Genomic DNA, 24370 nt, shown 5'->3' with positions numbered 1-24370 from the left:
ATAGCGAGACCCTGTTCCAAATAAATAAATTAAAGAGAGAAACAACAACAACAATAACAACAAAAAATGAAGGCAGGCTGAGTATCTTTTTTTCTTTTTTAAAGCTTTTCTCTGGGTCATACAACATTTCGGTTCCAGATGCATGGCTGTGTGATCCGTGAGGGATTGGAGAAAGATAGCGCTGCAGTCGCCTGACGCTGTACAAAGCCCTAGGTGTCGCAAACTCATTTCTAATGCAAAGACACTGGTCTAAGCAGCCCCTCATATGTTAGGAGGACCTTACACATTTCTGCCACTCCAGTGTCTGAACTTTAGTATCAAGGAATGGTCTAGTTGCAAGGGGCAACCTTCCTGAGAGTACAATCGAGAAATCTTCTACCTATTTAATATTGCCTATTCTTTGAGATCAGATGCTGTTATCGGGAAAATCTATTAACAGAATTATGCATATTTAATGACAGCATCTGCCCATAGAAATCCATTTCATAGGACACTAGGCTGCCAATACTAAGAAGAAAAAGATATTAAGAAGAAATAAATGAACTACTGTGCTATTGATACCCTGGGAATGGGAAGCAGCTATTGACCAGGGAACCAGCGTTCATTACCAGCCCTCTAAGGCCCCGCTGTGTACAAGGTGCTCTGAGGGGGTGCCTGGAAGTCTGGGACTTGCACGGACGGCTGGGTTGGCTAATCTCCCTCATCCTACAAAGAAGTGCAGAGCACGGTCTGAATAGCCAGCGTGAGGTCTTGGCTCTCTCAAGAGCCCACGTGCGCCTACAGATGTGACCAGTGTGAGTCGGGCTTCCATTCACCCAGTGTAGCGTGCGTGCCAGCAACGGTGCACTGACACCCACAAAACCAAGAAGGGAGGACGATGTCTCCCAGTTTTCAGCTGAAGGAACTGAGTTCAAGGTGGTTAAATAGGCTTTCTAAGGCCGCACAGCTAGTAGGTGACCAGCACTGAATTCAGATGGTCAAACGTCTAGACCTTTCCCAGGCCAACCGGCCTCTCCGGGAGGGTCCCCAGGATGGGAACACGGCTTCCCCCAGCCTCACCAGGCTTCCTGGCGGTTTCCACTGTGTGCAATGCTTCAGCAGCTGACGAGCTCACGGTGCCTCACACACTGGAATGCTCTCCAGTCTCCATAAGTGCTTTCAGTGAGCAAACCTATTCAAGAGCTCTAGAGAAAGGGAGTGCTCCGGACTCCGTCCGCAATGATTGCCTCAAAATGCGCTCGGCTCCAGAGTGTAGTCAACAGCTCGCGCCTTGCCGGACCCCCACCTGAAAGAGCCTCAAATGCAGATGCCCTGCTTTGCACAGACAACAGATTCAAAGAGCAGACTGTCGAGAACATCTAAGTATCCTGTGATGGGTAGTAGCTCAGCAGCTATTTTTCATTTAAGTTGTGAATGATACGATCACAGAGTTTATACAAGTATAAACAGAATGAGTTTCTGTAGAATGTTTAATGAAAGGGAGCAACGATCCCGTAAACATAGCTTGAGTGGGAAGCCGAGGACCCGGTCTCATGCGCTGCCAGCCCCTGGTGTTGTCTACACCAAAGAGACGGTGGGGGCGGGGCGTAAGAACTAGCGATGCTGGGAGGAGCACACTCTGGCTGAGCTCCGTGGCGCACTGGGCTATGCGACACGCCACCAGACTAAGCTGACCGAGTGCCCACTACCTGAGGGATGCTGAGGACATAAGAGGGAGGCGCGGGCGTGCAGGTATTGCACGGTTTCCCCTTGGAAGGGAGACAATGCTTGCTTCTCAGGGAACTTGCTCCCCCCCACCCCCCGCAGGAGTCCTCCCATCACCTAAGCCAACTCGATGGATTTTACATTAGTGGGGATGCTAGGCTAGTGCCTTACTTCAAGCACTATAATCCTAGAGGAGCTGACGCCTTTTTTCCTGTCTGTGAGCTACACCTTATTCTTGTAACTACCTCTGGCTTTGAGGGAACGATTCCCCCCTTCAGTAGCCCATGTCCTTCTAGGAAGAGACACCCTGCCCCCCATCAGAGTTCTTTCCACTTTCATTCCCCCAGCAAGAGTGATTATTTCAAAGACCAATAAATGACCAAAATCAGGTCAGTGAGGCTTTCTTTCCAAGCTTGTTGTTTGAGCTATGAAGGAAGACACTGCACTGTGGTTCACCGACTTACAGATGTGAGGGTATAATGCTGGAATGGCAGGAGCCACACGGCAAGCATGAGGGCCCAGACACACTGAAACAGGCAGCTTTCTGCAGTGGCCAGAGCTGAGATTCAGAGAAGAAAGCAAAGCAAGTGACTTTTTTTTTCTTTTTATGTATTTGGTACTGGGTCTCATTATGCAGTTCGGACTTATAGTGATTCTCTTGTTTTCAGCCTCCCCGGTGTTGGGATTACAGGCATATACCACCACACTTGCACTCATTTGCTGGCTCAGCATTCACCAGGGTGGGGGCTTGTGCAGCATGCAGGATGGGGGATCGAACCCTGGTCCCTGGCCTTGTCAAAACAGGTGCTTTAGTCCACTGAGCTATCTCGCTGGCCCAAAATAGGTGATTTTAACAGAGTGTTCCAGGAGGCTGCAGCAGTGAACACCAACAGGGCTAAGGTTTCTATTTCAATCCAAAACATTTTGATATGAAGTAAAATTTTAGTTTAAATAATTCACTTTTAGCTGGGCATGTGGCAGACACCTATAATCCTGGCATTCCAGAGGCCGAGGTGGGAGGATTGTAAATTCAAGCCCAGCTTGGGCTGTTTATCAAGGTACCGTCTCAAAAAGGGCTGGGGATGTAGCTCAGTGCAAATCCTGAGTTCAGTCCTCAGGTAGGGGAGAAGGGACCTTGCTTCTGTGACTGGAGCAATCTGTGTGAAGTCTAAAATTGCTTCATTTTCAATCAGCACACTCCTGTATGAATTATTTAAATTTTTTCACTTAAGTATTATTTAATTATGAATGATAATTTTTGTGTATGGGGCAATTTAAAAATTCAGCTCTTGTTAAATATGCATGACATCAATTGTATCAATGTAACACACTTGTTTCATAGGCTTGAGAAATCTGTGCTCTCGCCAGCCTCTCAAATTGCCTTTGGATAGTGCTATCTTATCTCATTTCTCTTAAGTCTCTGAAGAGTGGTGAAATGAAGTCTTGTAATTCATTCATTTGTCAAGGAAATGCGGTCTATGACATTTGAAAGATCAGCTGACTTCACCAATGTTGAAGTTTGAATTGCTAATAAAGCAGATGGAAGGAATAGAAATGTAATAGCCCTGCCCTGCCTTTCTAGAATAAATACTTGCTCTGGGGTATTATAAAACTTCAATGCCTGGTAACGTTTCCAGAAATATGTTCCTATTCTTTAGAGTTGGCGTCTTCAAGCACACCAAGATTCTTATTTCTAATGGCATATAAATCCTTCCCCTAAAGACTGAGTGAACGCTAGGTCACCCAGAAAAATAGTGACCGTACACCACTTAGTGTTCTTCATTAAAGAATTTCTCAAAGGACTATTTGACTTTAAAGAAATAATATTATTTTAAAGACATTTAAACAAATCCTTTGAAAATGCCTCCTACATTTTTCAATTTTTATGTGGCCCCTGCAGATTGCTTGTTTAATTAGTAGATACTTCCTGCCTGAAGTAAACAAGCTTCTGGAGTCAGTAATACATACTGTACAGAGGAAGTACTCTGCTTCCAGCTAAACTTCCACCGTGGTGACTTCCCTGAGTCATTAATAGGTTTCCCTAAACCATCACAAGCATCCTGTCCCTACCCGTGATATTCCCATGTCATGGTTTTTGTCATTATCATAACTGCTATGACTACAACTCACGTAAGCCAGGAAAAATAGTTGATTTTACAACTGAACCTGGCAAATATTTTCTCCTAGTCTCTTGTTTGTCTTTTAATTTTGTTTATAGGGTTTAGAGCCATTCACAACAAGCCTTTGATTTTAATATTACAGTAGAGACAGATTGGGGGTAAAGAAAATAACCATTCTTTCCAACTTGTTTGCTTGTTGGACCACATGGCCTGAGGACCAGGAGAGCTAGAGCTAGACTTTCTCATTCGCCACGGCCCCATCAGACCCTGGCCTCACTGGGATCATATTTATTGGTGGTGAGGATTTTCTTGCAGCTTCTGTACAAAATGGAACATATCGAATAGTGTATTAGACAGGAAAAACCAAATAAATCTTCTTAACCACTTAGCCAAGCTTGGTTTTAATGTGATTTTTCTTAGTACTTGTGTATCCACATTAATCAATTTGTACATCTAAATTTTCTTGGTACTCAGAATTCTTTTTTTTTCTTCTGTATTTAGGACAGGGTGTACAGGGTCTCACTATGTAGATTGGACTCATAGTGATCTCCCTGCTTACAGCCTCCCAAGAGTTGGGGCACATGCCACCATGCCCAGTCTCAATCACATTTTCAGTACGCCCCCTCGGGGGGGGGGGCAAGGCTAGCACAGCAGGCCTGAGGATTGAACCCTCGGGCCCTGCATCTGCCTAAGCAGGCACTTTAATTCGCAGAGCTATTAGGCAGGCCCTTCAGAATTATTCTAATTAGCAATAAAACAATGATATTCTATCAAACAGGGACTTATTTGCATTTCTTTCTGTCTGCATTCTTTTTTTTTTTTTCATTTTCTTACAGAAGAATACATTTAAGGATAAGACCATCCTTTCTTTCTCTTAAAGCACTACTCCTTTCTACTGAAGAGCATATTCTTTTCAAAGTTATTAAAACTAGTGAGGCATTTGTTATTGTTGTGGAAGAAGGGGTCAGTGATCTGTTTTTGCAATGTGAGTGGATCTATTGTATGCACATTGCTGCCCAAGTTGGTTTTTTTTTTTTTTTTTTTCTAGAAATAAAGGATGATTCCTCTGATATTGAAAACTCTTTTAGCATTCCTTGATGTTTAAAGCTTTTACATACACAGGTTGGTTTAAAAACAATTGTTTTAAGGCTGAATGACTTGTTTCCTTACAAGATCCTCAGGCTCAAATAAAGTGAGGTGAAAGAGAATTTTCTGTTTAAATGGACATGACACTTTAATGAGAAATAGCACTTTGTCCATGTTCCTGAACAAAGAAGCAGTTAGGCCATTACTACTCTCACTCATGTCCCTTGGAGTCTCAGCAAAGCTCGAAATGATCCCATCAAAGGTCAGAAGCCACAAGTGGCTGAGCTGTCGCAGCTGGCAGGGATTCAAGGTCCCAAGCTTGGCAGCAGCAGCACCGGCAGCCCCTTCCAGGGCCAGCAATTGATTTAACCAGCTTAGAACGGCCTCTCTTTCTTGTTGTGGTCCTGAGTGTGGAGCCACCACACAAACACAAGTATGAGGAAGAGGTTCTCCTGATAATTATGGAGACAAAGAAAAAGCAGAAACAGTGATGATACTATACTTCTATTTAAGAAATAATTCCAGAACAAAAGATACTTAAGATGAAATTAAAACGGAAGGTCCCCACGGAGACTTTTTTCAGTCATACTAAAACTGACTTTTTTGTTTCCCTATTAATTACTATAATCACAGTTCTAAAGCAGACAAATATACTGGCTAAGAAGGAATTTGGGGGAAACACAATATGACTCAAAATAGATTTTACTCTAAGAGGCCGGATTGTGTATTTGTGACAGCCTATGACTATGAATGTCGGGCATGGGATTGATCTTGAGGAAGAGGTATGGTCCACTTAAACAGTGCATCTGCTAGTGGGGGGAAGCCAGGGCAGTCCAGCAGAACCTCTGGAAACACTTACAGATAGTTATTTTTACTGTGAGTTCATCCATGAGAAGCTAAGGCCGAGCAGGCCCCACCACGTAATTACAAGCGAGTTTTACTTTTCTGGGAACTTACATTTTCTCACAGCTAATGAGGGTCAGCATCTCCGAGGCTTACTTTAGCACTGAATCTCTAAATGGCAGACTGAACCTTCCTAGTGTCCTATTACGAATAAGAGTCCGCATAGATAACCCTTCCATCCACCAATAGGTATTCGGACAAAATGTGTCAAACAATATGGAACATGGACCTAAATGTATCTATTTTTGTTTGCTCAAAGCATCTGATAGTTGCCTGTGTTTCTGAGCCTCACACTCAGTGACAAATGCTGTTCTAGATGTCAGAGGAAAGCAGAAGAATGACTATACTTGAGAACTCAGCACGACTCCTCAATCCCAGCTTTCTTGACATAGATGCTGCTGCTATCGTGCCTTACCGTGTTTGCTGCATCGATTCCATCTCTCTGTCTTGCCTGGAAGCAGCACAATACCCCACACCATGAGCAGCCTGAGTGCAGGTGTGGCAGCCAGCCCTCCACAGAGCCCAACCGTCCTTGCCTCCTGGCATTCAGCCCTTTGGGAAGCTTCTGCGCATACACAACATGGCTGACCTGGTCACAAATGCGACACTGCAGAGGACAGAAGGTGACTTTGGAAGTGAAGTCCCAATGAAGCCTTAGTATCTGCCTCCTTTCTTGTGTCACCTGCTCTGCAGGGAAAGCAGTCCCAGGAGGGAAATTCACACAGCAAAGAACTAAGGGCTTTATTGCCAGGCAGTGCTGACCGGCTGGCCTGTGAGGGAGGTGTCCTGGAAGAGGACTTGTCCCTCAGTGGCTACGGGTCTGGCCTATATGTTGGACTATGACCCCATCAAATAGCCTCAAGTAGAATCATCCAGCCAAGTTGTTCCCAAATTTCTATGTGAGGTAATCAATGCTTATTGTTATTTCAAGCCACTTATATTTTATGACCATTTTTAATGCAGCACCAGAGAAGAAATACAATGAACTTCTTTAAAAAAAGGTCGATTTCATGAATAATTGAGGTTGTCTTTCAATATTTTTAGTAAGAGTTACAGTGCTGACTGTCGATAATTCATGAGAGCAGAGAGCAGCATTGTCCTACCATCTAGCATTACATCTACCAGGGATGGGCTGAAGAAATAGCGTACCGGGTCTTCTAGACGGTCCTCTCCTCTTTTCTTATATGCAAGCGATTTTCTAGCATCAAGCATAGTTGTTTTAATAAACTTGGGCTTCGGGGTCTAACAAGCTGGATCTTGATGTGAGCTCTGTCGTTTGCCAGTTTTATGAAGCTGCGTAAGTTAATCTTTCTAGTTGTTAGTTTCCTGATAAGGAAAATAAGGCACAGCACTTACCTCATGTATTTCATGAAGTTTAAATAAACTAATACCTCCAAGGCACTTCGGCTACATCACCAGCCCATTTTTTTTTTTTTTTTTGACAGTCAAATTATTTTTTTTTTCCAAATCAAATTGGTAGGACAGTTTCAATAATTAACACATTGCATACATTCTTCCTAGTGGTTAATTGCTGTACAAGATGTGGACACGATATCCTATTTACAAACACCATTAGAACAGATCACTCTATTCATTAAGAGAATGTAACTATATATCTATCCTAACCACTTGGGTTTCATGGAGTTGTGTAGGCTGCCCTCAAACATGTGATCCTCCTGCCACAGCCTTACCAGTAGCTGATATATTACAAGTATGTGCCACTGAGTCTGGCTACTTCTATTACAAATTCATTTTCACCATTTAAACAGTTTAATTGTGTCATAGTTCCTTCTTTACTACCATTCATGAATTTGTATGCCCCTCCTCTAGTCAACTCAAGTGACTGAACTCCAATTTGACTTTAAAAACTGAAACAGGGCCAGCAAGACAGCTCAGTGGACGAAGTACCTGCTTAGGCAAGTGCAGGGACCAGGGTTTGATTCCTGGTACCCCACGCCACACTAGCTCAGTGCGTTGAGCCGCCACCAAGACTGGACGTGGTGGTGTATGCCTGTACTCCCAGTGCTGGGGAGGCTGAAAACAGAAGGATCACTATGAGCTTGAGGTGCATAGCAAGACCCTGTACTAAAAATATTAAAAAAAAAAAAAAAAAACAAACCTGAAACACACAAAGAAGAACTATTGGGCAGACCCCCTCTTGTCCCATCTGTTTTCTTCTCTGGCTTTACCAGCTATGACTGTGTCTTTTCAGGGTGGTTTCATAACACCCCCATAACTTAATGCCAGCCAACGTCAGGACACATGGATACACTTTCATTTGAGAGCTGCAAATCTTAAAGTTGGATTTTTTAAAATAATTTTTTTTGGTACCAGGAATCAAGCTTACTTGCACTCACCAGGCAGGTGCTGTGGCACTGAGCTATATCCCCATCCCTAAAGCAAAATTTTGGGTGGTCAAATATTTCAGTTTTCTGGTCAGAGTTGGCAGTATATAACTAAAAAGAAGAGGAAAAAAAAATCCCCCAAATCTGATAGGAAAAAGCAAAAGTTGTCCCAACCTTAAATCATAATGCTAAGAACATTTGGTCTGACTTTTCCATTTTTTCCTTGTGAGAGAACAAATCAGAACTCACTCTGTCTCCAGATGGCCTACTGGGTCGTGGTGGGGAGTTACAGGCTCCCAGCATCTCCGGGGCTATTGAGCTGATATGGTTCTGAATATTAGCGCCTTTATACCCTGTGAGACTCCTTTGGCTGTAGTGGTGAGGGAAACGGTGGAGTAGAGCAGCAGGTGGCTTCATCAAAGTCTCCCTTGAACTCTGACCTCCTCGCTTTTAAGGTCAAGAGGCAGTGTGCCGAAGGTCATGCGGGGGTGGGGGGGAGGGCAAGGAGGCTGGGAAGGATTAGAGGAAGACAGAAGTGGTGGGCAGAAAAGAGTTCCTGGGAAAGCAAGAGATGGGCTGGATATGGCACTTTTTAATTTATTTAATGTTAAAAGAAAACTTTTCTCTGAAAGCTAGCCCTGCTTTACTTAGGAGCACTGCGCTGGGGAAGGCAAGGGGGGTTGTCACCAAGGTCCTTACCAGATCCCGCACTCACATCTTCACCCTCGTTTCCCTGTCTTCACCCAGTAACACGTATTGAATTATGTTACTCAAGTAGCACTTTTCATCATACATTTTTCCTTACAATTCTTACACACACACACACATACACACACACACACACACATATGCCCACACCAAGTGGGTAGAAACCACACAATGAAAATCTCATTCATTTTTAAGCCTTTAAGTCTGTGTGCATAATGGCTGTTTATTTTTCATTTAATCTATCTATCCACCTTTCTGTCTGCCCTTTATTTACTTAGAAATGTGTGCAGAAAGACATCCTGTGGAGACACCTGCGAGGCTGGGTTTTGCATAACTGGTATTTTGAGTAAACTGAAGCCTGCTGCCTGCTCACTCCCTAAGCTGCCCAGGAATCCCCACCCCCAGCCTGCTGTCTTTGAGCATCTGGAAAGAAGTTTTGGTCTTCTCCGCTGAGCCTTTGTGCCTTCTGACCTCCAGTTCTTTTCTCGGGCCCCACCGGTCATTCGCCCTGTTTCTTCCTTTGCCCCCAGTGACACAGCTATTATAAGGGCTTGTATTATTTTGGTTTCTACTACAAGGCTTTCTGTGGCACAATTTCCACCCTGAGTTTCGTTTTTCTTATGACTTTCTCTTTACAACTTTTCTGCTTGCCAACAAGTTGCAGACCGATAATACGACTGCAGACTGTACAAATGAAGCTTCAAATGCACACTACTTTTGCATGTGCAGTGTGTGCCCCGAGAATGCTTCTATATGACCTATTCATGATGTCACCCTCAGCAGAGTCACCAGCCCGGAAGGAATGTGAAGCTACTAACTGAGGTTGACCAAGCGCTGTGCACACTGATATTTTACTTCTTGCATTTCTAGAGGGTTTAAGTGCTTTTGGATTAGTTTCCTCTTTCAGGTACTTAGGGGAGGCTGTTATTAATTAATTTATTTCTGCTATCTTTCTCATGGAGTTAATCCTGTCATGAGTGAAATTTAAGTAGCCTCTTTATGGGCTGCCAGAGAACGTTTTTTTTTTTTTTTTTTTTTTTGAAATGGAAGCATTTTTAAAGTCAACTAACACATTTTAACAGTAATCATTTTAACAGATTGACCAATAAAGCAAAATTTAAGGAAAGAGGTTGATTTTTGAAAAGAACAGAACATTTTTAAGTGTGTGTGTTGGGGGTCTTGTTAGGTTGCCCATAATGGTCTGAAATATCCCGTCTTCCTGCCTGTAACCATCCTGCCTGGGTTAGAGGTGTGTGCCACTACACCTGGCTTAAAGTCTATGAATTTCACGTCTCTTTTGTCTCAAAACTCAGCCATTGGTTTAGGATGAAGCACTCTGTCTTTAGGGTGGACCCAAGAGGCACCTGCCCCTCCCCCCAATGTTACTTGCCCTCCTGAATGCGGCCACGGGAGGAAGAGGAGTTCGTTGCACCCAATCCACCAGCTGATGGAAATGAGATTGGGATGGGCAGGGGCTGGCAGGGGCTGGCAGGAGACAGGTGCCTGGTTATAGAGCAATTTGTACTTCCATGCTTTTCAGTTCTGGAAAATGTCTTGCAAATTTCTGTATTAATTTTCCAAGTACTTTTCTGAAGCCTATTATGTTCTAACAAACAATAGAGGGTTATCCTGCTCTAACGAGCTTGCAGAGAAATTTGTACCAAGTGCTAAGGCTCGTCATCTAGCCTTACCCTCCCCTAAGTGCTGTCCCTCCAGATCACACAGAGTGTCCATCCTGTCTTGTTGCAGTGACTGCTTCAGCTCGCAGTGGGGCAGTATTGTGGCTACCTCAGAATGGAAGCTCCCTGAGAACACAGCCTGAGGCCTATTACTGTGCCAGGGTCCAGGCTGGTGTTGTGCAGGCAAAACCCACATGTGGATATCCACTGAGTGCATGAGGGAGACCTGCAGTGTGAGGTCCACAGAATCTACCTTGCATAATGCCAGCTACCTGGGAGGCTTACTGCCTTTTTATAATATTACTATTTATAGTAAAGTACAAAAGCATGATGCTAGCTCATTATAATTCTCTACTTAATGTTCTTTTCTCATTTGAATATTTCTTTTTCCCCACTGGTTTTCCTAGAAAAATGAAAAGGAAGAATTTTCCTCAGGATTACTGCTTTTTAAAGTGTCACCCACCGTCATCCTGGCCTCTGCCCACCACAGGCAAAGGCATAACCCATAAACACGAAGAGGAGAATTACTCCAGAGAAATTGTACCTCACCCTCTTTCTCTCTTCTGCTTCTGAAGAAAACAGGATTCGTTGTCACTGTGGAATTGAACTTACAGGACTTGGGCTGCTGAGTGCTGTTTAAGTATCTATGGGCTCACAGCAGTTCAGGACCCACCCAGGGTGTTGCTCCTGAGTTCCAGGCAAGTTTAAGCAAGATATTTCTCTGGCATCAAGAATGGAATATGGCACAGCCACTGAAAAGTAACAAACTGACCATCTCTTGTAAGCTGTCACCAGTATAAATACCATGAATTACCTTTGTGGGTATAAAGTCTACACGGATAGCACTGAAAGAAGTTCGCTTCCACATGCTCTTTCTTCAGAGCAAGCAGAAGCTGCCAAGCCATAAAAGGGTAATAAAGCCACTATTATACAGCTAAAGCACTATCCTCCACTAGCCTTCGGAGAGTTCAGCTTTTTCCCAGGGATGATATTTGGTTTATTATTGCCATAAAATAAGCCTGGGCCATCTATGCTTAAATTGGATTCCTCCTTTCATACTTTCTAAGGATTTTCTTGTGTTATTTAACTGTAAAGCATCTTGATACTTTCTAGTTAAGGAGAAAGAATCTCACTTTGGCAAACTGTTATGTTATACTCAATGCAATCGTTTACCTAGTTTGTGTGTAACTATACTGTCTTGGACTGTAACTCTATAAAGCTGAATGCGAATTTGGACATGTCCCCTGAAATAGTGCCATGTCCACATCCTCCTTAAAGCTTCTCAGCCTTCCTCCCTTCTTGTCTTCTTTATCCTCTATCGATCTCTCCTTTTATCCTCAAGTCTGTCAGCTTCATTATTTCTCATCCTTACAGAAAAGTTAATGCTTGGTATCAGAGTACACAGTAAACTATTTCCACGGTTATCAATGGATCCCCGGATACCACTGCTCACTTCCTAAGTCACTTGAACTCCTGTCCTGTCTCTCCCCACAGGATTTTGCAGGTCTGAAGTCTCGAGGAGCTGGAGGTGGACATGACTTGTGTTTGGTCCACCTCTCCTCTCCCCCAGCTGCTCCCTGGTTTGTGCTCGCCTCTGTAGTCCTGGGAATGCTCTTCTTTCTCATCTTGTGTTCATGCACCTTGTTCTCTGGCCTCAGCAGCCATCCTTGGGGGTGGCCGACCTCATCTTATCTGGCCACTGTCACTGGCCCTCCCATTACTGAGGTCTTCAGTCCCCTCCTTATCTGACCAAGTTTACTTGAGCGTTACATTAGACGTCTGCATGCACACTCAGCTCCCTTTTCTTTCTGTCACTTTGCTACTTTTTTTTGGTCACCAAAAGCCAGAGTTAAGTCCACCTCCTTGCCTAGGCTGTGCTTGTACCTGTGTGCTTCTGTGTGCCCGGAGAAAACCAAAGAACAGCCCTCGATGGTTTGAGAGCATATTCAGCGCTATGCACTTAGGGAGAGCCTTGGTGCTGCAGTCAGACTCCACTTGCCCAGGCCACTTGCTCTTCTTCTCTCTCAAGGTCTTCTACACCTCACCTTCTCCCGCCCCATACTCTTCTCTGACCTGAAATCATAACCCTGCTTCACACCTCCCTGAGGAAATAGAAGAACTGGATAACTCACACAGCCCCAGCCCCTGCTCCGCTTACCTCCTGGCCTCTACTTGGGTACAGGAATTATCCCGCTCTTTCTCTACAGCTGATTCCTGCAGCCATGTACCAAGTTCTACCCCTCACCTGTTCTATCGTTCATTCTAGCCATGCTCACCTTGTTTGCCCAGGTCTGTTTTTCTTGAGAATGAAATGACTTTATCATACAAACATGCTTTTCTTATCATTTTAAAATGTAATTAATACTTCCACACCACTTCTTTGCTCTACTGGCAGCAATATCCTTGGAAACGCCACCACATATCTGCCTTGGTTTTCCTTCTCCTGCTTTATCTCATGCTTACCGGGCTCAGATCTTTTCTTCCTCCACTTCGACCGTGCTCTCCACCCGTGCCACCAATGCCCTTAGGTAGATAAATCCAACAGGCGCTCCTCAGCCTTCACCACACTGGATTTGCCAGACAGTTAGCCACTGTGACCGTGAAAACCAGCCTCCTTCAGCCTCCAGGGCACCGGGACCTCCTCCACGCTCCTGTCTTCCTCCTTCTCACTGTGGCTCTTTCCAGTATCTTCTGCTTATTTCTTTTCTTTCATCTCTGAATGCTGAAGTATTCCTGGGTTGAACTTCAGTTTTTTTCTCTATCTCTACTCACATCCTTGTGGACATCATGTAATGACTTCCGATTGCAACCTCTATTTCCTTAAATTAATGACATTTCCACTTGGAGGCCTAAGAGGCATTGTAAATAGATTTCTGAAACTATGAACTCGTCCTCTCTCTTTTCCTTCCTTCATTTCCTCTCTCTGTCTTACTCTTTCCCTCCTTCGTCCCCCTCCCTTCTGCTTTTCACACACTCTGTCCAGTTGATGAGGCAATACTGTTGGCCCAAAAGCAGCCAGCATCTGTCTACTTCTGCTACTTAGATTTCTATCACCAAATCTGGAGTACTCTTGTTTTTTCAGTAGCTAAGCATAAGAAGTCTTTTTTTTTTCTTTAGTTCTGTCCATCCCAGAACCTTCTACTCCCAGCAGAACCTTTTTGAAATATAAATTAGAATGTTCTATTCCTTTGTATAAAATCCTATAAGGACTCATTCTCTCCCAGGGAAATGACACAATCTTACTTATGGTCTGCAAGTCAAGTGCTGGCTGACTCCATTTGTGCTGCAGCGGTCCCTTGTGGTGACTCTACCATGTAGACCACTCCTACCTTGGGGCTTTTGCTCTAGCTCTTCTGTCTAGGGTGCTCTTCTTCGAGGTACCTGGTTGCTACTTTTTTTTTTTTTATTTTTATTTATTTATGTGTGTGTGTGTGTGTGTGTGTGTGTGTGTGTGTGGCCAGCTCAGCCCACCAGGGGGCGTGGCTGGCTGGCATGTGGTGCTGGGGGATTGAACCGTGGTCCCTGTGCTTTGCTAAGCTCGTTCTAAGTAGGTGCTTTAGACCACTGAGCCATCTCACCAGCCCTGGTTGCTACTTTTTCCTGTAAATCTTTGTCCATCCAACTCATTCATCTCAGAGTCATTCCTGGTAAATCTAACTTATGCTACAATCTACCCTACTCTCCAATTTTCCTCCACTTCCACGGTATAGTATTTACTATGTTCCAATAGGATATATATATATATCTGACCTCTATATTTTGATTAGCTTTGTTGTCTGCCATAAAGACCTGAAGCTCTGAATGCTCTGCTCCCTGATTTACCACCAACCCCGTTCCTGGCCTGGCCATTGGGGTTTGGATCTCAAATGTCTCCCAAAGGCCCAGATGCTGAAGGGTTGGTCTAACCCTGTGACATTCCTGGAAGGTGAGGAAGAAGAGTCTTCGGGAGATGGTAGCCAATAGAAGGAGGTCATGTGGGTGCCCTTAAAAAGCTATGGTGACCCTGGCCCTTTCCTCTTTCACTCTCTGGCTGTCATAAGGTGACAGTCCCCTCTGCCATATGCTGCTGCCACAATGTACTGTGCCACCCGAGGTCACAGGATCAACTAGTTAAATCTCTAAAACTATGAACCAAACGAGTCTTTTTTTTTTCTTTTTTTTTTTTCAGAACCGGGGATTGAACTCAGGCCCTTGCACTTGCCAGGGAAGCACTTATTCCACTGAGCCATCTCCCCAGCCCTAGTCTTTTCATTTTTAGGCAGAATCTCGCTGTAGCCCAGACTGACCTGGGACTCATATGGAGCTTGGACTGGTTGCCCTAACCTCCTGAGTGCTACAATTAAGGGCTGGTGCTGCTAGACTCAGCTCAAACCTTTTCATTCCATTGTTTATTCAGGCATTTTGTCACAGCAATGAAAAGCTAACACACATGGTATATAGTAATGCTCAGTAAAGAACTGTTGAATTGATGAATGCATCAGGGAAGGAAGAAACAAAGGGGAAATGGGTTAAATATGTCCTTCTGAGCTATTTATTTGAAAACCCTTTTGTTGAGACTTCAAAAGAAATTTTTTTCCCCCAAAGTGTTTTGCCTGAGCCCAGAACCTCCATCACCAAGACTGTCTGGTTTCTCAATTAGAACAAATTCCAAGTGGCTCGGAAATTCTCCCCTACATTGTTCTGGAACAAGGTGCTGCCTTGCCTCTGCGTCTACTAATGATTATACGCACTCTGGGGATGTTATACTAAGAGCTTTTTGAAAGATGGAAGGAAGCGAGTGGCCTCATTTTGGGCTCTGACATAAACTTAGAACTCCATGCAAGTTCATCCAAAAGCCAGGCTGAGTTTTGTGTGAGCCTGGCTTCTCCTGAAAGCGAGCCCAAGCTGATAGGTCACTTCAAATGGAAACTATGCAAAATTCAGTGGCTTCATGTGGTTTCAACCCCAAACCAGGTGGAACCTGAGGCTTTGGCAAAAGTTTGCTTTAAATTCTTAAGTGGGGAATGTAACCAACGGGGAAATGCTGGAAAAAAACAAAGTGAAATAAGACCCTTACTTTTTAAATAGTTTTGGAACCACAAACTTAAATCACTGCCCTTTAAACATCATTTCTCTCAGGGTTGAAACAAGTACAATGATTACTTTGAAAAATTTCCCACAATCCTGCACCAGCTTTTTGTTATCCTATATTAGAATCTCAGGGGTGCTTAATACGCATGTGGAGATCAAATTCTTATTTCCACCTGGTAGGTTGTGTAATCGGAGAACAAAGATGAAAAGGTGATTTGCCAAAGGTTAACTAGAAGAATGAACCAACAGAGCTGACATCCCATTCACAGCAGACTTCCTTGACCTAAAAGACTGCTGCTTTTCATCGAAAGAAAACAGAAATATAGCCAAAAGGAGCAAAAGAGAATTTTAAGAATCCTGTGGATTAAATGACTATTAAAAAACTGTGTTACTGATAATAATAATATTGTCTGAACTCTCAGTTAATGCATAATTAACTCTCAGTTAATTATGGAGTAGGTAATGTGGTTTGGGGTGTGTGTGTGTGTGTGTGTGTGTGTGTGTGTGACTAGAATACTTCTGAATTTGAGAAACTCTTTAAGAAATAAAATGAAGACACCCTAACTTTAAGAGATGTGTCCATTTCCTGAGATGTTTAACATACTTCCATAAATACTACATTCTTCCAGATACTGACCTTTCCTATTTCAAATCTCCTGGTCAGGTGTGAGATTACCGTTTTAAAAGCCAGGTATAAGGGTGCACACCTGTAATTCTACAAATCTGGGTGACTGAGACAGGCAGGTCACAAGTTTGAGCCCAACCTGGGCAGCTTAGCAAGACCCTTTCTCAAAACAAAAAATGGAAAAGGGCTGAGGACACAGCTCGATGCAGGCCCTGACTTCAGTCCCCTGTGCTGAAAAGATGAAAAATATTTCTCTTGAAGAGTAAAACATTTGACATGAAAACACAGGACTTCTTTCCTCCCAGTTGCTGCCAATTTATGGCAGTCTGACTATAATTCTTCTTTTGTAAATTGGCTTTTTGATCATAGGAAAACAGCTAGATAGATTTTCGAAGAGGCCAATTCAATTTAAATGAGAAGCCACCACAGTCCTTCAGAGGACTAGAGTAAAGGGCTCTGCAGGCTGGAAGTGTACAATCCTGCTATCTGCTTACAGGCAGAAGTCCCTGAAGTGGGTGCTGCATTCGCCAACCTCACAGGCTAAATGCTAAAAATAGCCCCTACTACTTTTAATTGCAGAAAATTTGCCATTACTGTCCTCTAGTCCCTGCCAACATGTAATCTTTGTTTTTGATTTGATCTTACAGAAGTGAGCCGATTTTGCCCAGAATCAGTTCCACCCTCCCACTGAGTTCTAGGTTATAGGTATTTGGTTGTTTAATACATTTCCCTATTGCTTAAAAAGGCACATGTTACTGACACGCTTATTTATTTCAACATCTCAATGAGCAGGAGGCATCCCAACTCTTGCTGGAGCAACAGCCCTCTCATCCAACCATATCTACAGTGCTAGGCTTCATGTTAAGCATCAGGAATACAGAGGTGAGAGAGGCCCTCTCACTGCCTTGAAGGGTCTCACTGTGTAGTGGAGAGAAAAATGAGCGAAGCGAAATTTGAAAACAAATGTGGCAATCATGACCCAAGTCATGATGGAGTAACTGGTGTTGGCCCGGTTCTCAGAACACTGGACAAAGGGTTATGGGAAGCCACTATCTGGGGCATGGAAAGCTGTGACTCCCAGGGGAAGGGACACAAGTGACATGCATCCAACTGAAGGTACTTCCTGCCCTGCCACAGAGAGAAGGAAGATGAGAAAGGATGAGGAAAGAGTGTCATTCTGAGGGTGACACAGATAGAAGGAGACACCATAACTTCTGTGAAAGGATGATTACTAGAAGGTGAACAACTTATTTGCATATGACACATAGACCTTCAAGCTCTGACCAGCCATAAGGACAGAGCTCACAGAACACAGTCGAGGCAACACTCAAGTACACATGAGCAGAGGTCTTGCAAATACCAAGCCTCAGGAGCAGGGCTCCAGGATCAATCCTGCAGGCTGACCTAATTATCTAAAAACAAGCTTTACAGGAGCTAGCTGAAGTACAGGCGCATTAACTCCTTGCCAGATTAAACCCCAAGAATCTCTAAAAGAAGAAAACAAAACTCAGACACACCCTACTATAATAGAAACAGTATTCCACAGTCAATCAAATACCGTTAATATGTGGAAAAGTGAGAAATTATGACCTGTGCCCGGGAGAAAAGCTGTCAATAAAAGGAGACTCAGAAATAACAGAGAAGATGGCATTAGTCAATGTAAATTCTCCAATTGCCACTACAAATGTACTCAGAGATTTTTCAGGAAACTGTGGATGTAATGAAGTGTTAAGTGGAGAATGGTGCAAAGAACGGAAGAGAGACCCTGGAGCTGAAGAGTACAGGGTCTGAGATGAAAGGTCATAGAGTGAATTCTGCCTCGGTGGCAGGTGGAGTGCGGGGCAGGAGCTGGATGGGGCGGCCCCATCCAGCCTGTCTGGGGATCGGAAGCTGGGCCCACTGAATGCTAAGAGCTTCCACCAAAGGGGCCTTTCACTGGATTCCAGTATCAGTCTTATTTGTTAGTATTGGTCAAGTCCTCGATAGATGGGGCTGGGGGAATGAATCAAAGGCTAAACAAATTTTAAAAATCAGAAAGAAAATTAAGGGGCCTGCGAGATAGCTCAGTGGTCTAAAGCGCCTGCTTAGGCAAGCTTAGACAAAAGCCCAGGGACCGCATTTCAATCCCTGGCACCACATGCCACACTAGTCCACCCCCAGGATGGGTGGAGCTGGCCACAAAAAATAAATAAATAAATAAATAACCTTAAAATAATAAATAAATAAATAAAATTAAAAGCTCAGGGCCGACCAAATAGCTCAGTGGATTAAAGCACCTGCAAGCAGGTGCAGGGGCCAGGAGTTCAATCTCCAGGCCTGCCACGCCAGCCCTGACCCCAAGTCACACTGAGACAGCAATTGAGACTGGGCATGGTGGTGCGTGCCTGTAATCCCAGCTCTTGAGGGGCTGTAAACAGGTGGATCACTATGAGTCCTATCTAGTAGTGAGACCCTGAATACCCTGTAGACCTTTCCCTAAAATAAAAAAATAAAATAAAATAAAAAATAAAAAAATTAAAAGCTCTTTTTTTTGTTTGTTTGTTTGTTTTGGCAGAACTGGGGATTTAAGGCCCTTGCTCTTGCCAGGGAAGCGCTTATTCCACTGAGCCATCTCCCCGACCCCAAAAGCTCGTTTATTGTTTCATTTTTTCCATAATTTTATTGAGAAGGAAAAAGCTCGTTTTTAAAAGCTGATAGTACATGTATGCTGATAACATACTCCCCAAATACCTTCCCATTCCTCTTGCTGCTGGCCCCCCTAGTGACTGTTACATGTCTGCAAAGGTGTGCTTCAAGTGTGTAAAGGGGAAGTAGCTGCTATTGTTTGGGCATGTGTGCACAATTTGCCCCCGTGGCACCAGGTTCCACAGGGTGGGGGCTGTGCCTGACAGACTTTTCCAGTGTTACTAGCTCACTGACCTTACATTTTGGAATTATGAGACAGAGTAATATTATCTACTTGGTGTACTGCTGGATCTTTATGTTTTCACATGTAATAACAATGATTACCAAGCATAAAGCACTTTAGTAAGCATTGGGTATTGTCTGGGCTTGTACTGTGTTTGAATCATTTTAGCCTCAGAACAGTGAGGATGATAGGACTGCTGCCTCTGCTTTCCAGGTAAGGGCACCAAGTCACAGAAGTGAAGTCACATTTAGAAGGTGGTACAGCAGGGATGTGAAAATAAGTACCTGGTTCCTAAATCCTGCATATATCCTATGCCAGGGCCAGGGAATTGGCTCAGTGGCATAAGCACCTGCCTGGCAAGCATGAAGTCTTGAGTTCTATCCCCGATCACACACACACACACACACACACACACACACACACACACTCCTATGCACACCTCTTACATGGGCCACTATAATTGGGGGGAGGGAAGAGACAGATTTTCAATTTAGGAAGGTAAGATCACCTTTGCAGACTGATTTTTGCACTCCTCTCAGTCTCCCTAAAGTAGGAACAGATTTTCCTTTCCATCACTGTAACATAATTTACTGTGTGCATTTTTGGACATCCACAGCACCCCATGGCTCAGTGTCATTATAATAGGGAGCAGCCTGGTCCTGTTGTCTGTATGAATCAAAGTGAGGGCCTGGGAGATGGTTCAGTAGAATAAGCGTTTCCCTGGCAAGAGCAAGGGCCTGAGTTCAATCCTCAGTTCTGCCAAAAAAACCCCGAACAATCAAAAAAAAAAAAGTGAGCAAAGTTCCCATATTTTGATTGTCAGAATACTGCCAGTCACCTCTAAGGGTTAGTTGTCACCAGAACAGCTGTTCTCACATGCACACATAACTACACAAACTGTCTTCCTATTTCCACAGCCAGAAAATTCTTTAAAATGGATGGACTTACAGTGAGAAATATAAACCACATTCCTCTCTTCTCACTTTTAGCTAGGGCTAGGGAGATAGCGCAGTAGAATAAGCACTTGCCTGGCAAGCATAGGGTCCTGAGTTCAATCCCTGGTATTGCAAAACAAATAAACAAACAAACAAACAAACAAAAACAAAACAAAAACAAAAACAAAAAACAACCAAAAAAAAAAAAAAACTAAATTGATCCTGTATGTGACATGTTTGAAAGAAGTTCTATAAATCAATGCTTGGGGTGCAAAAAGCAACTAGAAAACAGAACATTTCCCCAAGAGATAGACCTTCTCTAGAGATAGGCACTGGTGGTGAGAAGTATGCCATTTTTAGTCTCCAGCCTCTGCCTGGGGGACTCAGGTGATAGCAATTTTTCAACCAGCTTAGTGCATGACCAGAGGCAATCAACAATGAAAAAAAGCACCACTGTCCTCTGGAAGTTAGTCTTATGCCTCTTTTTTCTAATTGCAAACGTGATATGAAGTCAACATTTAGCTGAATTTCAAAAACCAGAGGCATGGGGGCTGGGGAGCTGGCTCAGTGGAATAAGCACTCGCCTGGTAAGTGCACGGGCCTGAGTTCAATCCCCGGTTCTGCAAAAAACAAACAAAAAAAACCAACCAACCAAACAAACAAACAAAAAAAACAGAGGCATACAATATGTGCTAAGTATGTCATTTCTAAGTAAGTGCTTAAACTAGTAGAGATTATTGGTTCTAATGTATTTTATGGTGTTTTAATTTTTTTTTTTTTGGTGGAACCGGGGATTGAACTCAGGCCCTTGCACTTGCCAAGCAAGCACTTATTCTACTGAGCTATCTCCCCGGCCCCTTGGTGTTTTAATTTTATCAATGCATTGGCTATATAGTTATAGTCCTAGTGCTTCTATAATACTGCTTCTTTGCAAAACATTTTTGAATCTTTTCCAACCATGAAAAAATACACACTGGGATTAGTCTATTGGCAGTGAGACAGATAAAACTACAAGAAAAAAGAAGGCGAAATAAGGAACTGGGAAAAACGCAGTATTCTGAGAACTGATGATTACCACATGACACCTTAGCTTTTTAATATTACAACAATGGGTTAAGCTGGAGTGGGCCACTTGGGTTGCTTCTCTCCCAAAAGTGCTTTACATTCTTTATCTCAGATTTACCACACCCCCCCCCCCCCAAGGAAAGCGGACCAGTGCATTCTAATTTGATAGAAAGCTAGAATAAATAAAGTGTCTAAAACCAGAATCGGAGTCTTGATTCTCAGCAGTGTTGTTTTGGAAAATAGAATCGCGTGACTCGCTCTGCTGTGCAGACTATCGTCAGGAGAGAGGCTCAGAACACCTACAGCCCTCCCGCCCGCAGGAAGCGTGAGCGCTCTAAGCCTCGCTAGGCCTCCTCTCACAGCCCCGAGCACTGTGCGACCCTGTTACACTTGTGCTTCTGGCTGAACCGTGGATCTGCAGGCGGTAAATATATGCAACCTCCTGGAACAGTCATAGTTTATGTGATAAATAAATAAATAAATAAATAAATGCTTTTCTAATGTAGAAAAGATATCAAATGACTTTGAGTGAAAATGTAAGAGGAAATGAGTTTTAAATTGATTTCATGGCGAATCCCATTGTAAGAAGCCACCCATGACTAACTTATTTGCTTTGTAAATAATATCTTTGCTCAGAAGAGCACCTGTGTTTTGTACACCATCAGTAGGTAATGGGCTCAGAGGTCTTCAAAGGCTACCAAAGGTAAACAGAAAAGCAACTTAAATACTCATTTAGAAAACATGGGAACTTTTGATAGTGCTGGCACTTTGGAAATATTTTAATTACTTTTAAAATAATCATCCTCGCTCAAAGACTTTATAGCCAAATTATCTATCATTTACAAATAAGAGTAAAGCTAGGCAGGGCGGTGCATGCTTCTAGTCCCAGGACTGGGAAGGCTGAGGCGAGAGGACTTCCGTGAGGTCGGGGCCAGCCTGAACTGCACACATGTACAGATGCCATGCATGGCGGTTCATATCTGTGCTCCCAGCACTCTGGAAGCAGAGGGACAGGGCCAGAAGACTGAGCCTCTGGCTCAGGAGTAAAAGCTTTTGAAAGTGCTAGGGCTGTAGTTCAATATAAAGGCTGTGGGTTCAATTCTCTATACCACAAAAAAGTATCAAAAATCATTAGTTTACTTTAGAGTCTAACAAACAAGGACTCTTTCCTTCAAAATGCCCCTTTTTATATTTTAACAAGCACACTCAAAGCCATTTTCAAGTAGATTTGTCCCTTATCTATCATAACATTCCTTTGCCCTATTTATGCTAGTAACTTTCCTATAATTTGATAGCAAAACCATAGTACAAGTATGAATTGCCAATGTATTGTAAATTTTGTTGTTTTCATGTAATTTACAAAAAGACCCTGATCCTGAAAACATATATACACCCAAAGACTACTGATCTAGCAAAAAAGGAACATTTTCTAAAAATTCTCCAGGCTACATATGCCAATGTAAAAAAAAAAGCCTGCACAATTCTACTATTATATTCCTGTAGATTAAAAAAAGCAAGCCTCGGCCAATGCCTTATTTCTGTTAAGCTCTATTAATGCAATAACAACAGAATCTTAATAACAGGATTTGACCTTTCCACCTAATTATTCCAGGGATGGCTTCTTCGAAAGTCTAGCCTTCACTTATAATTATGATGCACTCTTGTGAAATCTAAACAGATAAATGAGGTCAAATTAGGATACCACTGAGAGAAGGAACCTAAAATTGAAAAGTATTTGCCAGAGGAACTAGAAACTCAAAATCAACACAGATCAAATGCCCCTTCTGTAAGCAGAATTAATCAACCCTATTAATTCTAACATAACACAAGGCAGCATTTCTTTTCAGAAAGTGACTTCCTGAAACTTTCTACTGAGGAACACATTCTGTCTTAACTTTAGTATGCCATTCAAAAGTGTCCTACCAAAAAAATAGCCCCCATTTAAACCATCTGGCCTGACTCCACATTGTGTAATTGCATTATTTCTTTAAAGTGAGTATGTTGTGAGAACCTGGACCGCTTTTCTACCCAAAACTGTGATATGGTGACCTTAAACAAAAGCTGAGAACCCAGTGTGGGCTGCTTCCCCGCAGGCCAGGAGGACTTTGCGGGTTGGGGGTGGGGGCTTGGGTGGTGTGGGGGGCTGGGCTTCAGAGAGTAGGGGCTCTCTGACCTGAGAAACATCACAGCAAAGTAATCTCTCAGGACAACTTGTGATACTGAGCACAGGCCAAGACTATTGTTGCGTGACCTCATTTCATCACAGTGATTGTCCCATTAAAGAATGACATCATCTCATTTTCTTTTTTTGACAGCCACTTGTGAGAATCGTCCAGCCCCATCCTCATCGTAATTAAACCGTGCCCCTCCCCCTCAGGACAATAGCCATTTTCCTCTAACTTCCTGCTCCAATGGAATCAGTGTGGCAAGAGCAAAGAGTTTGCATCTGGTCAGTCAGCATCTGTGCAGCTTGCTTCTTCACCATGTCAAACTACATGGCCTTCTGTTGGTTGCCAAAGCATACTGTGAAGGCCTTCTGCAGGGACAGGTCTTGGCCAGACAGAAATGAGAGGACTCAGCTGAAGATGGTGTAATCTGATGCGCACAAAGCTTCTTATTGGCCTTTGATAGTTTCTGTAAACACAAACTCACCAGGCTTGGGGTGAGGCTCAGTGTTACAGCTCTTGGTTAATGGGCATAAAGCCCTGGGTTTGATCTCCAGTACTACAGAAGCAATCAACAAAACCTGGAGCTGGGGAGATGGCTCAGTGGAATAAGTACTTTCTTGGCAAGTGCAAGGGCCTGAGTTTAATCCCTGATTCCATAAATAAATAAATAAATAGTCAATAAAACTACTGCCACCAACTCACTGCTTTGAGGATATAAGATCAAAACAGACTTTCCAGCGGTGATGAACTCCCCATGAGAACATGCCTCTCGCAAAAGATCTCTTTCATCCCTCTCTGGAGAAGGAGAAGAGGAAGCACAAGAAGAAGTGCCTGGTGCAGAGCCCCAATTCCTATTTCATGGACGTGGAGTGCCCAGGATGCTATAAAATCACCACGGTCTTTAGCCATGCACAGACGGTAGTTCTGTGTGTTTGCTGCTCCATTGTCCTGTGCCAGCCTACAGGAGGGAAAGCAAGGCTCACAGAAGGATGTTCTTTCAGGAGGAAGCAGCACTAACAGTACCCTCAATCAAGATGAGTGGGAAGCCATCCCA

At 43.4% G+C, this 24370-nt stretch overlaps 2 protein-coding genes across 2 annotated transcripts in view; one reads left to right on the top strand and one right to left on the bottom strand.

The window, feature by feature from the left end:
* Positions 1-24370, bottom strand: part of Sulf1 (sulfatase 1) — a 165372-nt gene that overhangs the window by 122507 nt on the left and 18495 nt on the right. The window lies entirely within an intron of this gene.
* The window catches only part of LOC101588513 (40S ribosomal protein S27-like), a 614-nt gene continuing 322 nt past the window's right edge, over positions 24079-24370 (top strand). Inside the window, exon 1 of the mRNA XM_012516091.2 lies at positions 24079-24370. Within this exon, the coding sequence (XP_012371545.1) occupies positions 24079-24333 (255 nt within the window). The 3' untranslated portion in view covers positions 24334-24370.

Source organism: Octodon degus, unplaced genomic scaffold, assembly GCF_000260255.1.
Source record: "Octodon degus isolate 3935 unplaced genomic scaffold, OctDeg1.0 scaffold00091, whole genome shotgun sequence".
NCBI lineage: Eukaryota > Metazoa > Chordata > Mammalia > Rodentia > Octodontidae > Octodon > Octodon degus.
This window is presented reverse-complemented; position numbering and strand designations above follow the sequence as displayed.